General features: G+C 40.7%; 1 protein-coding gene across 3 annotated transcripts in view; it reads right to left on the bottom strand.

Moving 5' to 3' along the window:
- Nucleotides 1-3,405: 3,405 nt before the first annotated feature.
- FRS2 (fibroblast growth factor receptor substrate 2) overlaps nt 3,406-23,696 on the bottom strand; it is an 81,868-nt gene continuing 61,577 nt past the window's right edge. For 2 of the 3 annotated variants that reach the window (XM_039520514.1, XM_039520515.1), the window contains exons 4-7: nt 23,302-23,488; nt 19,659-19,817; nt 10,487-10,650; nt 5,391-9,482 (exon numbers count right to left, since the gene is read on the bottom strand). In XM_039520514.1, the coding sequence (XP_039376448.1) occupies nt 8,532-9,482; nt 10,487-10,650; nt 19,659-19,817; nt 23,302-23,488 (1,461 nt within the window). In that variant the 3' untranslated portion in view covers nt 5,391-8,531. Of the gene's footprint in view, nt 4,714-5,390; nt 9,483-10,486; nt 10,651-19,658; nt 19,818-23,301; nt 23,489-23,696 lie in introns of those variants that run through there. The other variant, XR_005592793.1, reaches the window with a different exon arrangement.

The following is a 23,696-nucleotide window of genomic DNA, read 5'->3' on the forward strand; positions in this document are numbered from 1 at the left end:
AAAATTTGCATTAATTTGGAGTCAAGGCTGCTGATGTCCATTCCTAGCATTAAAAATACAAGCAATCCTGAGCTGTTTCTTTCACACTCTTTAGAATCATTTCCTCTTTCATATATAACAGCTCAATCAATGTCCACGTATGTATGACTAAAATAAAAATCTATATAGTAATTTTAACTCTGGCCACCACAAATAGGATTTTTTTTTTAGTATAGGTAATTACATATATTTATATTTTTACAGTATTTTTAGGCCATTCCTAAATAGCTTGATCAGCCAGATCTTCTGGTATAGTGCAGCCATTTTGCACTCACTGCCAGCCGAATCTGATCAGGTAGCATCTGGTCCAGACACTGAAATCAACAGAAATCTTTCTGTAGGCTTCAACGGGCCCAGAGACAGTGTATCCAGCTCAAGATCACTCCAGTACAAAAGTAATCCACAGAGAGGCTTCTACCTCACCCCCCCACCTCTGCTGCCAGCACAGAGGATGTTGTTAGAGGAATGGGAGCATATACCCCTATGCTCTATCATTCACCTGCTGTGATTTTGGGCTGGTTTGCAGCTGATGGGGGGGAATGTTCCTGGGAAATAGCCAGGCACACAGTGGCCCCCAGAATCAGGGAGTGGAAAGGTGAGCTTCATGGCACCTTAGTACTCATGCTTCTCAAATAAAGGTGAAGTTCTGGCCCTACATCATCATCATCTCCTCTTATTTTTTTAATCACTGTAATTCTCAGACACCAGTCAGCACTGGGGTCCCATTGTGCTAGGCTCTTTACAAAACACAAAGGAAGACTTAGTCCCTGCCCCAAGGAGCATACAACCTAATTCTTAATTATATTTTTACATCATCTCATTTGTATATATACATATTTGCTACATTAAATAGAAATACACCAAGGTAATGGATATATCAGAAAACTTTGTCACAATGTGTGTCTTATCACACTAGATAATTACTAAAACTGCAAGAAAATTTTTAAATGCCCTTTGTAAATATATAAAAAATATAAAAATGTCCAATACTTGTTTCATGACTTAAAGATATCTCAGACATATTTCCACCTATATACCTACATATTTCCACACAAAATACTGCGTTAAACTGGACTAAACAATGTTAGGAAATATCCTAATAATACATCTGACAAATGTCTGAAGTCATATTTAAAGCACAATTACAAGAAACATTAACATATACATGGTCAGGGTTAAGTCTGCTATGTAAATTTTAATTTCCTATTCATCTTATGTGTGTGTTGCCTAGAAGAGAAAATAATTTCTAAAGATTGTGAAAGAACTTTAACTCAAGATTTCCTATCTTTTTAATGAGTACTATTTAGGAATGGACATCAGCAGCCTTAGCTCCATGTTAACGCAGTTTTTGTGCTGGAATTTCCCCATGGCTTTTTGTTTGTTTGTTTTTGAGAATGTAAATGAAGAATTCAACATGAACACATCTTACATGAGCTTGATTAAATATTTTAATGAAATAAATACTGTCAAATTTGAATGCCTGAATTGCTATTCATGGAAAAAACCTACATTTAAATGCCAAAACCAATTTCTATCAGCCAACATGCAGGCTCAAAACTTGTCTTAGCCTCTTCTAGTGACAGCTGAGAGAAAATAAATTTTCATCTAAGAAACCAATTAGATCCACTACCAGTTTCTACAGTATGTTTCCTCAAATTCATCTTTATTTGCTGCCATAAATAACACAGTACAGTGCAGATAGTGAGTTCTACTACAGATTCCATCTTATATGAAGCAGGCAGTTCTGTTAAGAAACAGAGCTCCACATCAGGGATGCAACATCACACACTATGTAGTAATAATTCAATGAAAACTTGTTCTCTCTTAATTGAGGCTCTCGATTAATTGCAGTTAACTCACACGATTAACTCAAAAAAATTAATCACGATTAATTGCAGTTTTAATAGCACTGTTAAACAACTGAAATTTATTAAATATTTGTGGATGTTCTTCTACATTTTCAAATATATTGATTCCAATTAAAACACAGACTACAATGTGTACAGTGCTCACTTTATATTATTTTTATTACAAATATTTGCACTGTAAAAATTATAAACAAAAGAAACAGTATTTTTCAGTTCACCTCATACAAGTACCATAATGAAATCTCTTTATAGTGAAAGTGCAACTTACAAAATGTAGATTTTTTTTGTTACATAGCTGCACTCAAAAACAAAACAATGTAAAACTTCAGAGCCTACAAGTCCACTCAGTCCTACTTCTTGTTCAGCTTAGACAAACAAGTTTGTTTACATTTACAGGAGATAATGCTGCCCCCTTCTTATTTACAATGTCACATGAAAGTGAGAACAGGCGTTTGTATGGCACTTTTGTAGTCAGCATTGCAAGGTATTTACATGCCAGATATGCTAAAAATTTGTATGCCCCTTCATGCTTCGGCCACCATTCCACAGGACATGCTTCCATGCCGATGCTTGTTAAAAAAATAATGCATTAATTAAATTTGTGACTGAACTCCTTGGGAGAGAATAGTATGTCCCCTGCTCTGTTTTACCCACATTCCACCATATATTTCACATTATAGCAGTCTCGGATGATGACCCAGCACATGTTAGTTTTAAGAACACTTGCACTGCTGATTTGACAAAATGCAAAGAAGGTACCAATGTGAGATTTCTAAAGATAGCTACAGCTCTTGACCCAAGGTTTAAGAATCTGAAGGTGATGAGGTGTGCAGCATGTCTTAAAAGAGCAACACTCCAATGTGGAAACTACAGAACCTGAACCACCAAAAAAGAAAATCAACCTTCTGCTGGTGGCCTCTGACTCAGATGATGAAAATGAACATGCACTGCTTTGGATCATTATCAAGCAGAACTTGTTATCAGCCTGGACGCATGTCCTCTGGAATGGTCATTGAAGCATGAAGGGACATATGAATCCTTAGTGCATCTGGCACATAAATATCTTGCGACACCGGCTACAACAGTGTCATGCGAACGCCTGTTCTCATTTTCAGGTGACGTGAACAAGAACCGGGCAGCATTATCTCCTGCAAATGTAAACAAACTTGTTTGCCTGAGTGACTGGGTGAACAAGAAGTAGGACTGAGTGGACTTGTAGGCTCTAAAGTTTTACACTGTTTTATTTTTGAATGCAGTTATTTTTATACATAATTCTACATTTGTAAGTTCAACTTTCATGATAAAGAGATTGTATTACAGTACTTTTATGAGGCAAATTTAAAAATACTATTTCTTGTGTTTTTACAGCACAAATATTTGTAATAAGTAAATATAAAGTTAGCACTGTACACTTTGTATTCTGTGTTGTAATTGAAATAATACATTTGAAAACATAGAAAACATCCAAAAATATTTAAATACATTATATTCTCTTATTCTTTAATTGCGATTAATTTTTTTAATTGTACAATTAATTGTGATTACTTTTTTAAATTGCTTGACAGCCCTACTCTTAATTGAAGTGAAAGATGGCAAAGGCAATCTGTCCTCTACTGATACTGCCTCATCCTGGGCAAAATGGATCTACCCCAGACACCAACATGAATATTCTGGGCTGGATTTTTCAGTGGGCGTAGGTTGGCATAACTCCATTGAAACCAATTGTTGATTTACACAAGGAGATCTGTCTTTGTCTCTCTTACACTTAGGTAACACTTTCAGGTTGTCATGCCCATGAAAGTACTATTTAATTTACCTTAAGTTAAATGACTTGTGTGTAGATGCCTCCATTTCTTTCAGTGCCTGTCTGGGTTTTAAGAGAATATAAAAGCCTGACTGGGTGAAAGGTGATGGATTATCGAACACAAGGGAGGATGAGACTAGCTCTTGAACAAGAGGAAATGAGGCTCCAAGGAACAATATTGGGGTAGCTGCTCATGCGGCTGTTGCAGGGAGCTGGGCCACAGAGTGGCCCTGCTTTGAAATCTTGATCTGGGCCCTGTATATCATAGCTGTGGCCCAGACTAACTGCATTCTATGTTGCAATAAAATGCTTTCTGTGTCAGAGATTTGAACACATTGACAGTCAAATACCTCAGCATTTAAGTAGTTAAGTCCAAAATGTAAAGATAAATACTTGGGGGCCTGATACTGCACCACTGAAGATAATAGTTTTGTTATTGATTTAAATGAGAGCAAGATTAGGGCCTTATTGTGTAACTTGTTATATTCAACACCTGCCATATACTCAATACATTATCAGTACATGAGTACGTTTTATTTATTTTTTAATTTATATACTTAACTGAGGAGAAACCAAAAGAACGTTATAAAGCCAATCAAAATTTTCAGAATTGGTCATTTTTAAATGTATTTGATAGAATCACTGGAAAAAAAAACTTTCACAAAATATAATTCTGGACCTCTTAAGTATGCAGTATCAATTTGGGAAGGAAATACTTATTTTTCCTTGTGTAGCCAAAGGATTAAATTCCCACTTTAACTGCATTTTCAATGCAACATTAACAATGGAGTCTTGGACAGTGCCTCCTAATATTATTTTATATACTGCAAATAAGAATTGGTTAGAGCAGTTACTTGAAAAGTAGTATAATATATGAACACACCGCACTTTTTACTAGTCATGGCATCGGGTGGAGCGATTTCTAGCTTAAAGGTTTTACACATTGGAGGATTAGTAGTGTGGAAAATGTCATGTGCCTGAAAGGCAGGGGCCAGCTGCACACTGTGGATAAATAACAAAATTAAAAGAAATTTTGCCACTTTTTGTGGGCATTGGTTAGGTAATCTTCACATATTAGGCCAGTTATTTTCCAATAAACTGTTATATATTTGTTGCATCTTGCTCTGTACACCTGTGGGTCCAAAATAAATATGCTTAAAAATACAATTGAGAAATTTCAGCTAAAAACTGAATCCCAGATCTGCAGATAGTGACTCTAACATCACAACTCTAAAGAGACTAAGATACAACCAAGTCTCTAAGGGTAAAGTGCAACTACTTAATGGGAAAATTAAATAAAAACAATGCCATAGATGAACTGAGTAGTTTCTATCTCTTTCCTACTTAATCAAGGGGAGGGATAGCTCAGTGGTTTAAGCACTGGCCTGCTAAACCTAGAGTTGTGAGTTCAATCCTTGAGGGGGCCATTTAGGAATCTGGGGCAAAAATCTGTCTGGGGATTGGTCCTGCTCTGAGCAGGGGGTTGGATTAGATGACCTCCTGAGGTCCCTTCCAACCCTGACAGTCTATGATTCTAGCCTTATTTTAAAAAAAAAACAAAAAAACTCTATATATTTAAGGGGGGAGGGATAGCTCAGTGGTTTGAGCACTGGCCTGCTAAACCCAGAGTTGTGTGCTCAATCCTTGAGGGGGCCACTTATGGATGGGGGCAAAATCAATACTTGGCCCTGCTAGTGAAGGCAGGGGGCTGGATTCTATGACCTTTCAGGGTCCCTTCCAGTTCTGAGAGATATATCTATCTCCATATATTTATTACCTGCTTAGAGAAATGGAAGATGTTTAGCGACATTCTTGGAAAATATGTAGGGGAAGGGATCAGCCTGAACTTAACCACCATGCTTACCATCACTGCTAAAATGCACTCTGTATGCTAAAGATATGCTCCCCTTTAGGTGCAGCATGATGTATTTTGCATTTGTCATATTAAAAGTATTACCAACACCAAGCATTCAAAAATCATGAATCAGGAAAAAAAAAAATCACAAGATTGGATTTGGCTTCTTTTTAGATGCCTTCTGGTTTTTGATCCTTTAGGGATCACATTTTCAATCTTTTCTCCCCAAGGGCAAGAAATTTAGCTTTATTTGGGCAGGGAGGGAAGGGGAGAGAAAAAAGTGAGATTTTGCAGTATTCACATGACTCCAGGATCTACGGCTTTAAGAAAAACACTAAATATTACAACACTCATAAAATTGCAAGAGTTGGCAACGTTATTCTAAATGGTCCATGGTAGGTGTTGGATAGGAAGGATGATCTAGTGGATAGGGCACTGGACTAAAACTCAGGAGAGCTGGATTGATTTCCTGGCTCAACCACAGACTTTCTATGTGACCTTCAGCAAGTCATGTATAGTTTACTTGGACCTCAGTTCCCGCACCCATAAATTGGGGACAGTACTTCCTTACTCTACAGGGTGTTTGAGGATAAAATACATTAATGACTGAGACACACTGATATTATGGTGATGAGGGCCATATAAGTCTCTAAATAAGATAGCTGGTGAGTTAAGTGTTCTAGCCTTTTAACTGCTTGAAATGTATGCTGAAATCTTGTCTTAGTTTACAAATTAGCGAGAGTTTGTTGGTCTGATTCTAGTTCCTATCCCACCTTCACACATCCACCACACAGTTTGCAACAATTGGTAATAACGCTTCAAGACACCCAGGATTAGTATATGCATGATGTGTTGCAAATCACAACAGAGGTGCAATGTCAGGGCAGAGCAAGGGACACTTATAGCACCATGCAGTTGCACTACCTCTGATTCTAGTGAATGCTACTAGTCCCTCAACTTTTCGAGCACCTAAATCACAAAAAAATGTATACAAGTGCACAGACTAATAGTGAAATGATTATGGAAAAGTTTTCAGTGAAGTTTTCTTACAATTGTCTCAACTAAGATGCCTGTTCCCTTACTACTGTGAAGTGTACTGATTGTGCGCCTGGATGCATTTCAGTATTATAAAATTTGTAAAGAACACTGGAAATCCTTCAGGATAAAAAGGCCTGACCTATATAAATGAGGCTGCCATTATCTCACTGGTGTGAATAGGAAAAATGTATTTCAGCTATCACTCTTCCTACTATTTATCTGGCTGAAGACAAAAGGAAAATTTAATAGGAAAACAGGAACACCCTCCACACAATTCAAAGGACTGGAAATAGTGTTATGTTTTAAACGAAAGCTCAGTTTAAATATTACATGAGGACCCTACGCATTGTGTGAGTCTCTCTCTCCCCCCCACTCCGGTTTCTTGCATGTGATTTTTCTTGCCCACAGCTCAAGGATTATTATACATTACACCAGTTCACATAACGGTCAGTTCCTTTGAAACCACAGGCTCAAGCTTAATCTGTTTTCTTTCTGGTCCTGCACTGCACCTGTTGTAATGATATCAATTCAATATAGAACAAGGGACTGTCAAGGGCATACCTGGCATGTTCAGCAGATGCATTCTACCTGGATGTACCATAACATCAATCAGCAGTTAAGCCATTAGAGTAACGGAGTTAACTAGCTGCAAAGGGAAAATATGTAGAGAATTTTTTGAAGGTAAGTAACTAATTCTCTCTAAATCCAAGTACATCTACAGATCCACGCTGTATTTTTAAGATTTGTCACACTGAACTACCAAATGCAATACCTTGCCTCCCATGGTGACCTATATTTGATGCTTCAGAGGAAGACAAAAATACATAATATAGCTTTCCACTTGTGTAATGCTGTATGCTGCTGGACACTAACACTTTTGGGATGTTTCTGTCAGACATAAAAAGTAAAACAATGAAACACTGGACAAAGGCAACCCTATTAAGTAAAAAAGTTCCCACTGGATCTTCAAGAGATTTTTCTTTGATAATGTGCAGACTGAATAGGAGCAACACACATAAAAATCCTAAACAATAATTAAAGTTATGCACAAAAACTTGACTGTTCTTAACCTACAGACATTACAGAATAGATCAAAGACGGCATCACACACATGAAGATGGAAAGGTAAGCAGAACTGTGAAATTAAAGAACACCTTAAAATCACAGATACAACCAACCTGTGTATTCCTTCAGAAAACTCAGATTAGAATTCTGTAAAACTGTTCAGGTACTATCACTTGGAAATCTTTTCTAGGGGACATGACTTATGGCTTATTTCAGACCCAACTCCAGCTCTGACCAAGTGAACTTGATGTAACCCCTCAATGCTACAGAAATTAAAAAACCTTCAAGAATCTGAAGCTTGTCCAAATGACTTCAAAAAATGAACTGACATATATACGAGGAAGCGTGGTGTTTATATCCCTTCACATGAGCCAAACTATATCATGTAAGTCAAACTGATTGAATAATGAATTACTCACACCTCTCATATTGGAGGAGGCCACATGAATGAAGAGAGTGAAGGTACAAATATCAACCTTGCAAGATTAGGGCTATCAGCTAGTAATGCACATCAAGAGGCTTTATAAAATGTTATAAACGCCATTAATAACTATAGGCACATGGCCAGAATATTGATAACTTCAGAACTGGCAGTCACTCCAACTCTAACCAAGTAAAGAGGCACTGTGAAAAGTGGCAATGCTTCTACACAGCAATTACTATTACTGTAGAATAAAATGGTGTCATTTAATGAGTACCTGCTCTACATTATTTCCCTTTTGTTAGACAAGCACATGAAGTATTCAGAAAAAAGTCTATTACTCTATAAAAGGCATTAGTGTTAAAAAATGCAAATGAAGGATTTGCATCTTCAATTTTATAAACTTCACAAAAGGTGCAAATGATTTAACGTTTCCTGGGCTCACATAGGCAGGTCAGTACTGTTATGTCTAGTTTTTCTAGACGTACCATCATCTCGTGGCAGTGCTTTCTGCAAACTTGACATAGCAGCAGTTCTTTCAATGTCTATCACAGCATACAGCTCTGTGCGCCTGGTTGGAGTTTGTGGAAGTGGAGTGGTAGGAGTTTTTGGAGTTTGAGGGTTGTCGGAGTCACTGCCACCTTCCAAGTCAACCTGTATATAATTGAGCTGCCTGTGTTCTAAACTTGGACGTCTAATATCAAAGTTAAAGACTGTTGGTGTACAGTCCTGACGTCGTGTAAATTCTACTTTATGAGCACTTGCTGGCACAGTTACATTCTCTGTATTTACATAATTATGCATTGGATCTAGGTTATTGTGGTAGCCATTCAGAGATGGGGTCTTTGGTCCTAAATTGTCATCTTCATCTCTACTTAGCTTGCGGGCTTCCCAAACAGGAGGCAAAGATGGCAAGTTTTCATAGTTTAACAATGCAGTTCTCCTTTGAGCAGAGTTGTTAATATTCTGGGTATCTGAGGTACTTGTTGATGTCAGACGACCTCTCCTGACTCCTGAGGCACTAGGGATTGATAACCTATTTAGATTTTCATACACTAGTTTATTACCAGAAGGTGTTTCTTTACGTTCATCACTGTCGTACCCAGTGTCCCATTCAGAGGTGTTTGTACTGCTGCCACTAACTTGGTCTCTCCCAAGTTGCTCCAGTTGCTCTCTTTCCATTAATTGTCTTTGAACAGGTGTTGGTCCTAAAACAAATTTGACTCCTTCAGGCTCCAGAAGAACCTGAGCATCTCGGTCATCAGTGCAATTTTGATCTTCTGTTGTTTTGCTTGTTTCAGCAGTAGAAAGCCTTAATTCCAGCGGTACATGCACACTTGATCTATTTTTTTTTTCCTCTTGTACACCAGTAGTGTTGACATAGGTGTGCACCTGTAGAGGACAAATTCAAACATTAGTTGCACTTTTTCTTATCTCCTTACTCCTTCCCTTCCCTCCCTTCAAAGACTTGTAATCTTTTTGCTTGACTGTCTGAAGAGTGAAGGAAACTGTTTTCGGGGGACAGAGTTTTGTAGTAAAAGTCCAGCCTATTGGGTTGTATTGAGCATGGAGCTTTGCTAGAGGGTTGCGTCTCATCTCATTTCTGCAGTTTTGTTTTAAATAACGTCAAAGGTGCCCAGACTAGCCGATGAGAATCTTTTTCTACTATTAAATTTAATAATAAGCTCAATTCTACCCTATGTCTGAGCTCTGAATCCGTGACTTCCAAAGACCCCTGTGACTTCAGCCCTGGTGGCAGAAAGCTGTGAGGTACCCCCAACAACCCTTAGGTGGTGGGCCCCCCAAGCTCTCAGATGCCATGGGCAGCGGGGGTACCCTGCAGCTCCCAGCTGCAGCCGTGGCAGGGCAGGAGGACCCCCGCAGCTTCCTGCAGCTGAGGAAGGGGCAGGGGGACCCCCGTGGCTCCCTGCGGCTGGGGAGGGGAGATTCTTCCAGTTTCCCTATGCCGCTGGTGGCAAGGGGACCCTGGAGCTCTGAGCCCCTAGGGGTGCTGGGACCCCAGAACTCCCAGCCACCCTGCAGCTGCCCGGTTCCTTCCCATTTTATCATGGATATTTTTAGTAAGGAGTCAGGGACAGGTCACAGGCTTCCATGAATTTTTCTTTATTGCCAGTGACCTGCCCCTGACTTTTACTAAAAATACCCATGACAAAACCTTAGCTTTAATTATCATCCTAAAATGGTACCACATGCAAACATTCTAGAGCAATACAACATATTATGCAGATACGCACAGCCAAGATCAGAAAAAAACCATGTTTTTCCATCATGGAAACAGAGCTAGGAATATAAGTGCAAATACAAATCTACAGGATCAGTACAAGAACAGCAGAATTAATACTGAACCCAAAATATGTGAAAATAAATATGCTTACTTGTTCCTCTGCTACAAGCAATGGATGTGTTGACTCTTCACCTACTGAAGGAAGCCGTGCACTTCCTACAGAGGGATGTCTGCTGGAAGGATGTGATGAAGCATCTCCAAAGGAGGGATATCTCGGATACCCATTAGGTAAACTTTGTGCACTGAACCCAGGAGCTAATTCAATTTAAGAAAAAATGCATTAAAAAGATATTCAAAGTGACCCCTTATGAATCATTCAGCTGCTTTCTTTTGTCTTTGGAACGTGCACTGTACATTTTGCACACTATCAAAATAAATACATTTAACAAATGCTCACAGAGCCAGATATGTGCCTAAAAAAAATATATCTAAATTGGATCTCCTCTATATTTAATTGACAAACCATGTGCCAAAAATTTTAATCCCCTCAAGAAAATATGAAAAGCAACTTCCACTGAGTAACAAAGTGGAACTGGCATCAACATTCATTTTCTTAAGTTCAGCCTTCTTAAGCTGTATTGTTTGCATGCATAAACAAGAAAACAGTCTACGGGAATATATATTAGATATAAATACTATTGAAAAATTAATTTTTTGTAATTGCATTGCATTGTTTGTCAGTATATTTATATGATACAGAATGACAGCAATGACTGACTAAAGTAAACAAGTTTGCAACAAAGGCCAATCTAAATATACAATGGGAAAATAAGTTAGTTTCATTGGTTACAAGTATTTAATCAGAAAAATTGCTAAGCCAATGGATTTTCTGGACAATTTCAGTTTTTCTTCTCACACTGCCAAATTTTAATACAATTTTCCAGTTAACTATATAAGATTGTCACAAGAGAGATATTCCTGTAATGTCACTAGTCACAAGAGAACTTTTGAGAACTTCATACCACCACTTTTCAAATTCACAGTTTTACAGCTCTAGTTTATCATCTGAAGTGAATGTATAAGCAACACAAACAAGAAGTTTACATTTTTAGACCTAGATGGAGGATGAACCATAACCCTCTGACAGAACTTAATTCTTATCAATTCTTGCCAATAGTGACATGAAGCTGTCTCCTTAAGGAAAAGGAAATTACTTGCCTATAATTCTACTTTCTTAAAGCATCATCATCACAGGATCCTCACTGTTAGATCTCAAGCCTCCAGCCTGAGATTGGCCAGAACTCCCAAAAACAGAGTTTTGGAGGGCTTCACACACCCCATCCCCAAAACAGCAGAAGAAACATTCCAACCCTGCAGCGCGAAAGGTGCAACTTAACTGCCAATTCCCGTGTGTGAGAGAGAGTGAGAGAGAGGCTGGAACATGATCAATACCAACATATCATTAACTCTGCAGGGATAAAGGGTGAGTGCATATAAAAAACACCTCCAGCAGACAATGTTATTTTTGTATATAAATACGCACAAATACACTATCACCACAAGGCAGAGCACACCTCTTCATAGGTAGAACTCACAGACTCTAAAAGAAGATGCATAGGTGAGTGGGAATCATGTGAGATGTCTTCAAAGATATAGAAAGAATTTTCTCTTTAAAGATACCATCATTATGGGATTCTCACTCTTGGTGAGTAAGTAGTTTAAGGGATGTGATGTTTCAAAATAAAACAAAGGGCACTGCATCAGGCAGTGATTAACACGTACCTCAGGCAAGATGCAAAGCAGCTCTTTTTTTCTTTAATAAGAGAGGATGAGTCACACCTCCTGCTAACCAAGAAGCATCAATGCAGAGGGATTTGAGGATGAGCGCTTAATAAGCAAGAATTATCCACAAATATACCAGATAAAGATATCCTGAGAAACAAAACTCACAGGGTTAGGAGAGTTTGGGCTCCCCTACTATGAAATATGTTCTGTAGACTTGAGAGATGGATGCTGACTGCAAGCCATGATGCAGACATCCCTGACCACAACATCTGAGAGATAAAAGGTCTTCCAAAAAGCCAAAATTCAAGCCATTTGTTCAGCTATACATATCAGGCCCTCAGAACTACATCCTGTCAAAAACAAAAGTGTCAGAGGAGAGCTCAATTTGGGATGGAACAAAGTCACAGGAGTTCTGAGCATTCATCCAAAGCCACACTTTGAGCCTGAAAAAGCTCATCTAAGATATTTATAAAGTCAAAAACCACAGTGTCTTGGCTAATATGGGGATACTGGAAAAGGAGAGATAACTATGCAGTGGCTGGAGTTCTTCAAGGTATGTGTTCCTATGGCTGCTCCGCTTGAGGTGCACATAGCCCCGTGAGCCTTTGACCGGAGATGTTCAGGAGCAGTGCCCATGTGGCCTATGTATGTTCTCCAGACATCCTTGTGCCCTGTACTGGGGATACAGAAAGCTGCACAGGCAAACTGCCCTCAGTTCCTTCTCTACCACAAAGTTCCACGAAAGGAAGCTCTGAAACAGAAGGAAAGGAGGGCCTGTAGCAGAGCACCCTCAGGGACACATCTCAAACAACTCCAGTTATGCACAAGGTGAGTAACCTCTCCTTCATTGAGTAGTTTCCCTGTAACAAGTTCTCTATTTCAGATGACTCCCGAGTAGTATCCTCACCCAGAGGAGGGCACTTCAGAGCCAAGTCTAATACTGAAGACAAAACTGCACTACCAACTCACACATCTTATCTATAGGCATGAACCAACGCATGTAGAGAGGTCCAGGTTGCAGTCTTGCTGATTTCATAACAGGTTTCAGTAATGCCACAGAAGTAGGTATATGCCCTGTACAATGGGGTAGCACGCTGGAAAGAGGTTGGATTTGACAGACTCATAACATGAAATAATACCCCTAGAGATCCACCTTGAGAGTCTTTGGGAGGAGACTCTAGGTCCTTTGGATCTGTTTGCAACTGAAACATCTGGGAGACTTTCTAAATGGTTTAGTTTCGTCCAGATGGAAGGCTAATGCCCTTCTGACTTCCAAGGTATGGAAGACATCCCTGGTTTGATGTAATTTGGGGGTGGAAACTGGGAGATAAGTGACCTGGTTAATTTGAAATTCAGAAGATACTTTAGGCATAAATTTAGGGTGTGGCCATACATTTTTTTTTTTTTAAAAACACACTAAAGGGATGATCTGCCATTAAATATCCCAGTTTTTCAACCCTTTGAGCAGAAGTGAGGGCCACCAAAAAAAGCCATTTTCATGGAGAGGTGAAGTAAAAAACAAGTGGTTAATGGCTCAGAGATGTTTTGTAAAACAAAATTAAGAATTAAGAACGAAGTTCAAGTCCCATATTGGGGTTTAATCTGAGGGAAATAAAAGACTCATCAGTCCTCTGAGGAATCTTGATGTTGCCACTGAGAGGTCCATAGGGCATTGGAGGAGGCATCCATCTGCCACACCAATGGAATGGGGGTTAAGGTCATTTCCCCACCCCCAAACCTCTATTTCTCTCCCCCTCAGTGTAGGTGCTAGGAGAGTAAATGTCTTGTGGAGTAAAGAGGGGATCCTTGGACAGAAATCTGGGAATTGGACTCATCCTCAACATAATCCAGTGGCGGTGATAACTGCTCATCCTGAACGATAGGTATCAGAGAGGTAGGATATCTGGCCAAAAGATGTGGTGTTGGTGACCCAGAAGATCTCAGTACAGGCAATTGTATGGTACCAATAAGTAGTGGAGACCAGCTTGTCTGAGACAAAAAGATCCCTTGAATAGCTGAATTCCTGTAGTATCAATGGAATATGAGTAGAAGTTGAATAGGATTCTGCAGAAACTGTCATCAGTACCAGGATAGGTACTCGTCTAGAATGTGCTGGTACTGAGGACATGGAACACTTGGAAAGAATACATCTAGTTGACTCAGATGATACCAATGAAGTAGACTGGGACACTGGTATAAGGTCTCACAGGAGGTATGCAGGAGTATAATGGCACTGACTGCTTCGAAGTACAATGTCTCCTGGAATGGTCATGAGCACCTGATGTCAAGGGAGGTATCACTACTGGACAAGGCTTTTAGATGATGTCTTAGATGACCTCTAGCGAGACAAGATGGACGCAAGCTGGACAGAGACGACTGTTGACAGGAGAGCTGTTGCTGTATTCAGGACGTGAAGAGAGTGACGCACACCACACACAGGGAGTAGGCTTCATGTTGTCCAAGCAGGCACAGAGAGCACTGATTGGTTGGGAGGCACATGGTCCCAGGATCATCACAGCATCCTTCAGAACTAAAATGAAGAGGATTAAGATGAATGTTGTTCAGTGCTACGCTCCAACCAATGACAGTGAAGAGGAGGACAAAGACTACTTTTACAACAGACTCCAGAAAATATTAGAGACTCTCCCAGACAAAGACATTACCATCCTTATGGGAGACTTTAATGCCAAAATTGGACCTGATAACACAGGATACTAACAAGTCATGGGGACCCATGCTCTGGGAGAGATGAGTGAGAATGGAGAGAGATTTGTGGATCTGTGTGCACTTAACAATCTGGTCATAGGAGGCAGCATCTTTCCTCACAAGCGGATCCACAAGAGTACCTGGGTATCGCCAGCAGGCATGACAGAAAACCAGATCGACCATGTCTGCATTAGCAAGAAGTTCAGAAGATCCTTGCAGGACGTTAGAGTTAGAAGAGGAGCAGACGTGGCGTCCGACCATCACTTAGTGGTGGCCAGATTGAAGCTGAAGCTGAAGAAGAACTGGATAGACACGTCAGACAGAAGAACCTTCTGAAGGACCATAAGACCAAGGAAGATTTTGGATTGACGCTGAAGAATAAGTTTTCAGTACTACAGGATCAGTCTGAGGAAGAGGAAGACAGTGTACTCAACAGATGGCAGAAAGTGAGAGACACACTTAGGTCAGCATGCCAGGAAGTGCTCGAATTTAGAAACACCAGCAGAAAGAGTGGATCACAGCAGAGTCCTTGACAAAGATAGAAGACAGAAAGAAGAAGAAGGCAGCAGTCAACAACAGCAGGACTAGAGCAGCAAAGGCCAAAGCTCAAAAAGAGTATGCTGAAGCCCACAGAGCAGTGAAGAGGAATATTAGGAAGGACAAGAGAGATTATGTGGATGGACTGGCAGCAGAAGCAGAGCAGGCAGCATACAGCGGTAACATGAAACAGCTGACTGTCTGGAAAGTTCAGCAAAGACAAGCAGGAAAGTCTATAACAGGAATAGAACTACAGATGAACAGATGGGCGGAGCACTTTGAGGAACTCCTGAACAGACCAGCACCACCAAATCCACCAGACATTGACCCAGCCAACGAGGACCTCCCAATCAATTGCGATAAACCAACCAGAGAAAAGCCATCACCATGATGAAGAACAGGAAGGCGGCTGACCTGAGCGATATCCAGCAGAGGCCCTGAAAGCAGACCTGGATGCCTCAGTGGAAATGCTGTACCCCTCTTTGAGAAAATATGGGAAGAAGAAGTGATTCGACTGGAAAGAGGGATATCTCATCAAAATCCCCAAGAAAGGAGACCTCAGCAACTGTGCCAACTATAGAGGAATCACACTCCTGTCGGTGCCAGGAAGGTCTTCAACCGAGTCCTCTTAGAGAGAATGAAGGATGCCGTCGATCCACAGCTACGAGATGAACAGGCAGGTTTCCGGCAGAACAGATCATGCACGGACCAGATAGCAACGCCCGCATCATAGTCGAGCAGTCTATGGAGTGGAACTCCTCGTTGTACATCAACTTTGTTGACTATGAGAAAGCATTCGATACGTGGATCGAGAGACCCTCTGGAAGCTCCTTCGCACTATGGCATCCCAGCAAAGGTGGTCAACCTGATCAAGAATTCATGCATACACTGTAGAGTGATCCACGGAGGGCAGCTCACAAACAGCTTCCAGGTGCGAACCGAGTCAGACAAGGATGCTTGTTGTCACCACTTCTCTTTCTTCGTCATCGATTGGATTATGAAGACATCCACGAATGGAATCCAATGGTCATTGTGGACCCAGCTTGATGACCTGGACTAAACAGCAGATGCAAGAGAAGACCAACGTGTGGCATCACAGGTTGGCCTCAACATCCACAAGGACAAGACCAAGATCCTTAGGATCAATTCCATCAGCAACGACCCAGTCACACTGAATGGAAGCCCCCTGGAAGAAGTGCAGTCCTTCACCTACCTAGGTAGCATCATCGACCAGCAGGGTGGCACAGACGCAGACATCAAAGTAAGGATTGGTAAGGCAAGAGCAGCCTTCTTACAGCTCAAGAACATCTGGAGCTCCAGAGAGCTGTCTTTGGCAATAAAGATTCGACTGTTCAACTCCAACGTGAAATCAGTCTTACTGTATGGAGCTGAAACCTGGAGGACAACCAAAACAACCACCAGGAAGATCCAGACCTTCATTAATAGCTGCCTCAGAAGGATTCTCCAGATCCACTGGCCAGACACCATCAGTAACATCCACCTCTTGGAGAGGACCCATCAACTCCCAGCAGAGGAAGAAATTAGAAGGAGAAGGTGGGGCTGGATAGGACATACACTGCAGCCAACCAACATCACCAGACAGGCACTGCAGTGGAACCCCAAGGCCTTCAGGTTGATAGCAAAAAAATGGGCTATACCTGGAACCAGCTAGAGCGAATGGCCCAGGATAGAAGACTATGGAGATCTGTTGTTGGCGGCCTATACCCCGGTTGGGGTGACGGGCATGAATGAATGAATTAGATGACCTCTCCGTACTGGAGCCACTCAGCACATCAATGGTTCTCCCTTTGTCTCTGGAACATTAATTATAAATCAGTGATCAAGGTGGGTTGTTTTTTTTTCCCCTCAAAGAAAGAGATAAGGACTCTCAGGTAGGAAACTTAGTTCTCTTCATCCTCTTGTTGGCACCCATAAGTCTTGTTTCATGAGGCTCTTGGTGACCTGAACACAGAGGTAGATTAAGTGTACTCGGAGGCCAGAGTACAGGAGGGTTCTCCGAGCCTGGATCAGAAGCCAGTCTTAGGGCTTGTTCCATCATAATCAATCTAAACTTTCTCACTCTATTCTTAATGAGTTCTGCTTTTAAAAGACGTGCAGATCTTACACTTGGTCAGTGTATGGATGTCTCCCAAACAGCGGAGACCCTGAGAATAGCCGTCACGGACGGATTACTTCCTGGCAGGAGAGAGAGTTCTTGAAGCCAAGGGACCTTAGTGTACCCCAGAAGTGCTGATCTCCAAAATAACCCCTCAAGTGGGGAAAGAAAAGAGGGGAAAATAAAACAAACAGAACCCCCCAAAATTAAATAATAAGAACTAGATTAAATTTAAGAAAACTAACAGAAGAACAAACCAAGCTAAACTACACCTAAAGTGAACCAGGCACGCTTGATGTTCAGTCTCAGGCATAAGGGCAGTGGAGAAGGAACAGAGGGCATTTTTCCTATGCAGCTCTATATATCCTTGGTACGAGCATGAGGATGTCTGGAATGCATGCGCAAGCCAAATGGGCAGTTACTGAAAACCTCCAGTCAAAGGTGCCAAAAAGGGACAATACTCGAAGAAGATTCAAACTTTGCCAAGCCCTTTGCTGCTACAGAGTGGTGGAAATGCTTACAGGAGCCTTCCCTATAAAGAAAAGATCAGTAATTTCTTGTTTCGCTGATAAGGAAGAGAGATCCAACTCTGCTGTTCCACCTCCATTCAGCTCCTCAGGGCCCACTGACACACTTAAAGCATGAACATTTTGGACAATGATTCTGACGTTTACAATTGTCATATAATTTTCTGTGGTTGCAATAAGGCAATCCTTAGACAAGATCTCGTAAAGCGACCATATGTGCACATACTAAAGTGGTGCTTTGTGTACTGATGTTAGGTCCCAATAGAGCCTAGCCAAATTCTTCAGCTTTGGGAGTTCTAGCCAGTTCTGTCCCAGAGCAAGGAGATACAGTTTTCAGAATGGAGAGAGGTAAATAGTGGTGTCCCCCAGGGACCTGTATTGGGCCCAGTCCTATTTAACATATTCATAAACAATCTGGAAAAAGGGGTAAACAGTGAGGTGCAAAATCTGCAGATGATACAAAACTATTCAAGATAGTTAAGTTCCAGGCAGACTGTGAAGAGCTACAGAAGAATCTCAAAAAACTGGGTGACTGGGCAACAAAATGGCAGATGAAATGTAATGTTGATAAATGCAAAGTAAACAATCCTTTGGAAAACAATCCTAAATATACATTACAATGATGGGGTCTAAATTAGCTGTTACCACTCAAAGAGATCTTGAAGTCATTGTGGATAGTTCTCTGAAATTATCCACTCAATGTGCACCAGCAGTCAAAAAAGCAAACAGAATGTTGGGAATCATCAAGAAAGGGATAGATAAGAAGACAGAAAATATCATATTGCCTCTATATAAATCCATGGTATGCCCACACCTTGAATACTGAGTGCAGATGTGGTCGCCCCATCTCAAAAAAGATATATTGGAATTGGAAAAGGTTCAGAAAAGGGCAACAAAAATGATTAGGGGTATAGAACGGCTTCCGTATGAGGAGAGATTAATAAGACTGGGACTTTTCAGCTTGGAAAAGAGACAACTAAGGGGGGATATGATAGAGGTCTATAAAATCATGAGTGGTATAGAGAAAGTAAATAAGGACATGTTATTTACTCCTTCTCATAATACAAGAACAAGGGGCCACCAAATGAAATTAATAGGTAGCAGGTTTAAAACAAACACAAGAAAGTATTTTTTCACGCAATGTGCTGCCAACCTGTGGAACTCCTTGCCAGAGGGCACTATGAAGGCCAATACTATAACAAGGTTAAAAAGGGAGCTAGATAGATTCATGGAAGATAGCCATTGATGGACCTATTAGCCAGGATGGGCAGGAATGGTGTCCCTAGCCTCTGTTTGCCAGAAGCTGGGATTAGGCGACAGGGCATGGATCACTTGATAATAACCTGTCTGTTCATTTTCTTTGGGGCACCTGCCATTGGTCACTGTCAGAGGACAGGATACTGGGCTTGATGGACCTTTGGTCAGACCCAGTATGGCTGTTCTTATGTATGTTCTTATGTAATTCTGTGATAGTATTTAAAGGGGGCGGGGGGGAACTACCGCAAACACTTTAGCTGGCAATAGCATTTAAATCAGTATTTATTCTTTAACTAGATTACTTGCATTCTGCTAACTGAAGAGCTAAATCAAATTTAAAGCAAGGTAACATGATACACACAGAAATTATACTTTGACAGCAGAACCATGCTTACTGGTGGGTGTTCGAGGGGTTCTTGGAACTTCCAACTCGGTTTGATGATGATTCCTTTCTACTACTGGTTCTTCTACCACATTTATGCTATTGTTCTGCATGATCTCTTGTAGCATATTAAATAGTTCTTCTGCACGAGCACACTTAAAGGCAAAGATTCCTATAAACACACAACAAATTGTTTTAGATCCCTTTAAGTGAAAACAAGAACTGCTTCTAAAAACAGTTATGTAATTAATTTTTAAGTAACTTAACGGGAGTCCACTTAACGAATACCTGTTAAAGGAACTGAGCTATTATATTTTTTGTGCAACAATCAAAATAAAAATATACAGTGAGACCCTTTTAAATGAGTACCTGATAAATGAATAAGCTTCCAATGCACCAAAAGACAGATTGGAAAATAAAAGACCCAATAAGAGAAAAATCTGTTAAAATTTCTGGTTGCCCTAAATGAGGAAAAACACTTCATGAAACAGCGAAGTTTTAAAATGAATAATCTGATAAGTAGACCCGTAAAAAGAATAGAACTTTGGTGCTGCAAGGTTATGTGTTTATCAGGTTTATACTGAGTTACCATAAAAAATAAAATACCTGCACAATAGGGAAGAAGGGTTTTGACACAGGGTAAAAGTCCAGGTTCTTAAAGAAGGTTAAAATGAAGGGCTAGAAGACAGATTGTGTGAAACAAACAGCAACAAACCAATTTTTTTTTCTGCCTTAGGGATAGACACAAAATACAAAGTTGGCAGCAATACTATGTATTTTGCCCAAGTATTGTGCCACTTTGTCTTTGAACAGTAGAGGGAGCCCAACTTACCATCCCAAGCAAAGAGACAAGCAGTGAAGTCGCAGCTTTGGATTATTCTTTCCATTGAAAGCATTAATTTAAAGTTGACATATTCTTGTTAAAAGAAGAGTGTGTATGTGGTTGTGTTTTTTAAGAAGAACGGATTACATCTAAAAAGTATCTTTATTTTAAGATACCTATATCCTACTACATTTTGACAATGCAATTATGTTTATATATCATGACATTCACTTCTTGTTATCTACAAGCTTTTGATTGATTTGAATACCATGGAAAAAGGAGCGATCTAACATATTGACTATATTTTGGTGTTAATCATAAAAAATATGCTCCAAAGGTAGAAACTTACAAGATGTGCAGTACTCTAGGTCTAAACAATCTGTGAAACCTCTCCAGAATTTTGGATTTGACATTTTGCCTGATATAGTATTAATACTTCAGAAAATAACTGTGTACTCTTGAGAAATTGAAATTTGCCCTTCTATTAAAAAGGAAGAATAAAATGTGTTCTGTTCCCAAATTGTTAGTTCTTCAGAACATGAGGTACACTTAAATTGCATATATAGAAAGTAAATAAAAAAAAAATCAAGACTTTTTACTGCAGCAATTTCTCAAATGTTTTCATATTAAAAGCCAAACTACCTGTGGCTAAGCCAAACTATGAAAAGGCAACTCCCTCCCCCACTCGAGTTAGCTAGGATGCCATGGGTTTTTTTCATATCATGTACTACTATACCCAGTTTACCAACACAGAAACAATGTTGTGTGGTCAGTGAAGTTCTGAACTGGGCTTCAAGTTTAGAAAGACAATAAATAATCTGGTTCTTGTCTACACATATAGCGGTGCAGCTGTCCTGATGCAGCTGTGCTGCTATAGCGCTTACTGAAGACACTACCTGTGCTGACTGGAGAATTTCTCTTGTTAGCATAGGTACTCCAACTCCCCGAGAGGCTGCAGCTATGTTGTTGGAAGAAGACCTCCTGTTGACATAGCACTGTCTATGGCAGGAGTTCAGTCGGGAGGAGGGATAGCTCAGTGGTTTGAGCATTGGCCTGCTAAACCCGGGGTTGTGAGTTCAATCCTTGAGGAGGCCACTTAAGGATCTGGGACAAAAATCAGTACTTGGTCCTGCTAGTGAAGGCAGGGGGCTGGACTCAATGACCTTTCAGGGTCCCTTCCAGCTTGATGAGATAAATAGATAGTTATACCTATGTCGCTCAGGCAGGGGCGGCTCTAGAAATTACGCTGCCCTTCCCCGGTCCCGCGGCCAGGGCAGAAGTGTCTGCGGACAGTCCCGTGGTCCCGCGGCTCCGGTGGAGCATCCGCAGGCATGCCTGCGGGAGCTCCGTCCGAGCCGCGGGACCAGCGCACCCGCCGCAGTCATGCCTGGGGGAGCTCAAGCGGAGCCGTGGGAAGAGGGGACCCTCCGCAGTCATGCCTGCGGCAGGTCTGCTCGTCCCGGGGCTCCGGTGGACCTCCCGCAGGCATGACTGCGGAAGGTCCGCCGGAGCCAAATGCCGCCCCACGCGCCTGCTTGGCACGCTGGGGTCTGGAGCCGGCCCTGCGCTCAGGGGTGTGGAGTTGTTTTTTTTTTTTATTTAAACCAGCCTCATAATAAAAAAATAGTGAGTAAACAATGTTAAGGGCAATTAAGAATGCAAATTAATCTAACAAAATAGTAAAAATGGGTGACTCCAACTACTCTCACCTGCTTTAAATAGTGGTTGCTTTTTAAAAGGTAAAGTTCAAGCCAAATCTCCAGCCCGTCTGGCTGCACTGTGCTGCAAGAAGCTGCAATGAACGGGTAGCCATAGATTCCCCTTGACACAGTGGAACTCTTGAATGTCGGAGATGGGGTTGCCACCACACCAATACCTTTATGAAGGGGACGCATCAGGGGTAGGGAAGTACAGAAATGGTGTCATGGAGCACATGGTACTTCATCTGTTCCTTGACCAGTGCAGCTGTCACATAGGGACTGCTGCAGTGTGTGTAGCTGTTTGGCCCTTCAACTGGGAGCCATTTTGACTCCCCAGTCAGCTCAGGATTAAGGGAATGGAATAGTAGGAGCCACCTTTCCCTCATTCTTCTCAAATTTGCTGAAATTAAGTGCTTCATATTTAAAATAAAAACAGAATTTAGGAAAAAGTATGATTTCACTGATGTTTTGGCTTCTATAAAAAAATTGTCTTTTTTTTTAGGGAGAAGGATAGAAAATGCAAGTGTGTGTTTTAAATACTATGTTTAAAAATAAACAAGGCAGACAGACCCAATCATGCAAGTGCTCAAGTTTATTATACTCCCCTCCGCCCCCCCATACACTTGCTGCCCTCATAGCAGGTGTCGTGTGAATTCAGCTAAAATAACCTGTTAGGTTTCTCTGAAATCTTCATTTTTATATTTCTCTTTCCCCAAAATGAGAAACATAAGGAAAGTCAACACTTCGAGCAAGGAGAGTTGGCTGCAACCCTCTACAAAACCCATTAAATCAGCTCCTAAACTGATTAGTGACCTCACTGCAAAAGAGTACAAAATATTCCAAGTCTTTGGTGATTTCAGAAACTAGAAGTCTCCCAGATCTTCTTTCATATAGTGCAGACAAACTGCTCCAGAGCAATCAGGCACACCTTATTTAAAATGCTGGCCATTTAAACAGAACTGTTCCCCAAAGGGCTACTTATAAGATTTTTCTGTGATGCCTGCATTCAAGGAGAAAAACCCCACTCTTTGCATTCTTGCTCTCAGGAAGGCAAAACTGAGTGAGCTGTATTTCATTTACAGACTTGTGAAATAGGTTGCTAAAATACACACACACACACACGTACTACCTACCTTGTCCAGTTTGACATCGTCGACCACTTTCAAAAGAAAAGAGATTTGAATCATAGCCGTAGCGTCGGAGACAGAGGTAGTGCCATTTTACGGAATCCCGTTTACGGGTGTATAAAATTAGCTCTGTATCTGTAAGTTCCATTACGCCAGAACCCAGTTCATTACCATCATCATCTACATTAATGACCTTTAAAATAAGAGTTATATACCATTATATAAGCTTCTTGGACATTTCATTAACATACAGCATTTGACTCATCAAATACAAATTTGAAAAAAGTTTATAGCTGCTGGTGAGATACAAAACATTACAGGTTTAACTATTTTTGAAAACAAAATATTTTGTATAAGAGCAAGTCAGGAAGTGCTAATTCTCTAGATGAGAGTATTTGCCT

The sequence above is a fragment of the Mauremys reevesii genome, linkage group 1 (genome assembly GCF_016161935.1).
Source record: "Mauremys reevesii isolate NIE-2019 linkage group 1, ASM1616193v1, whole genome shotgun sequence".
NCBI classification, from domain to species: Eukaryota; Metazoa; Chordata; order Testudines; family Geoemydidae; genus Mauremys; species Mauremys reevesii.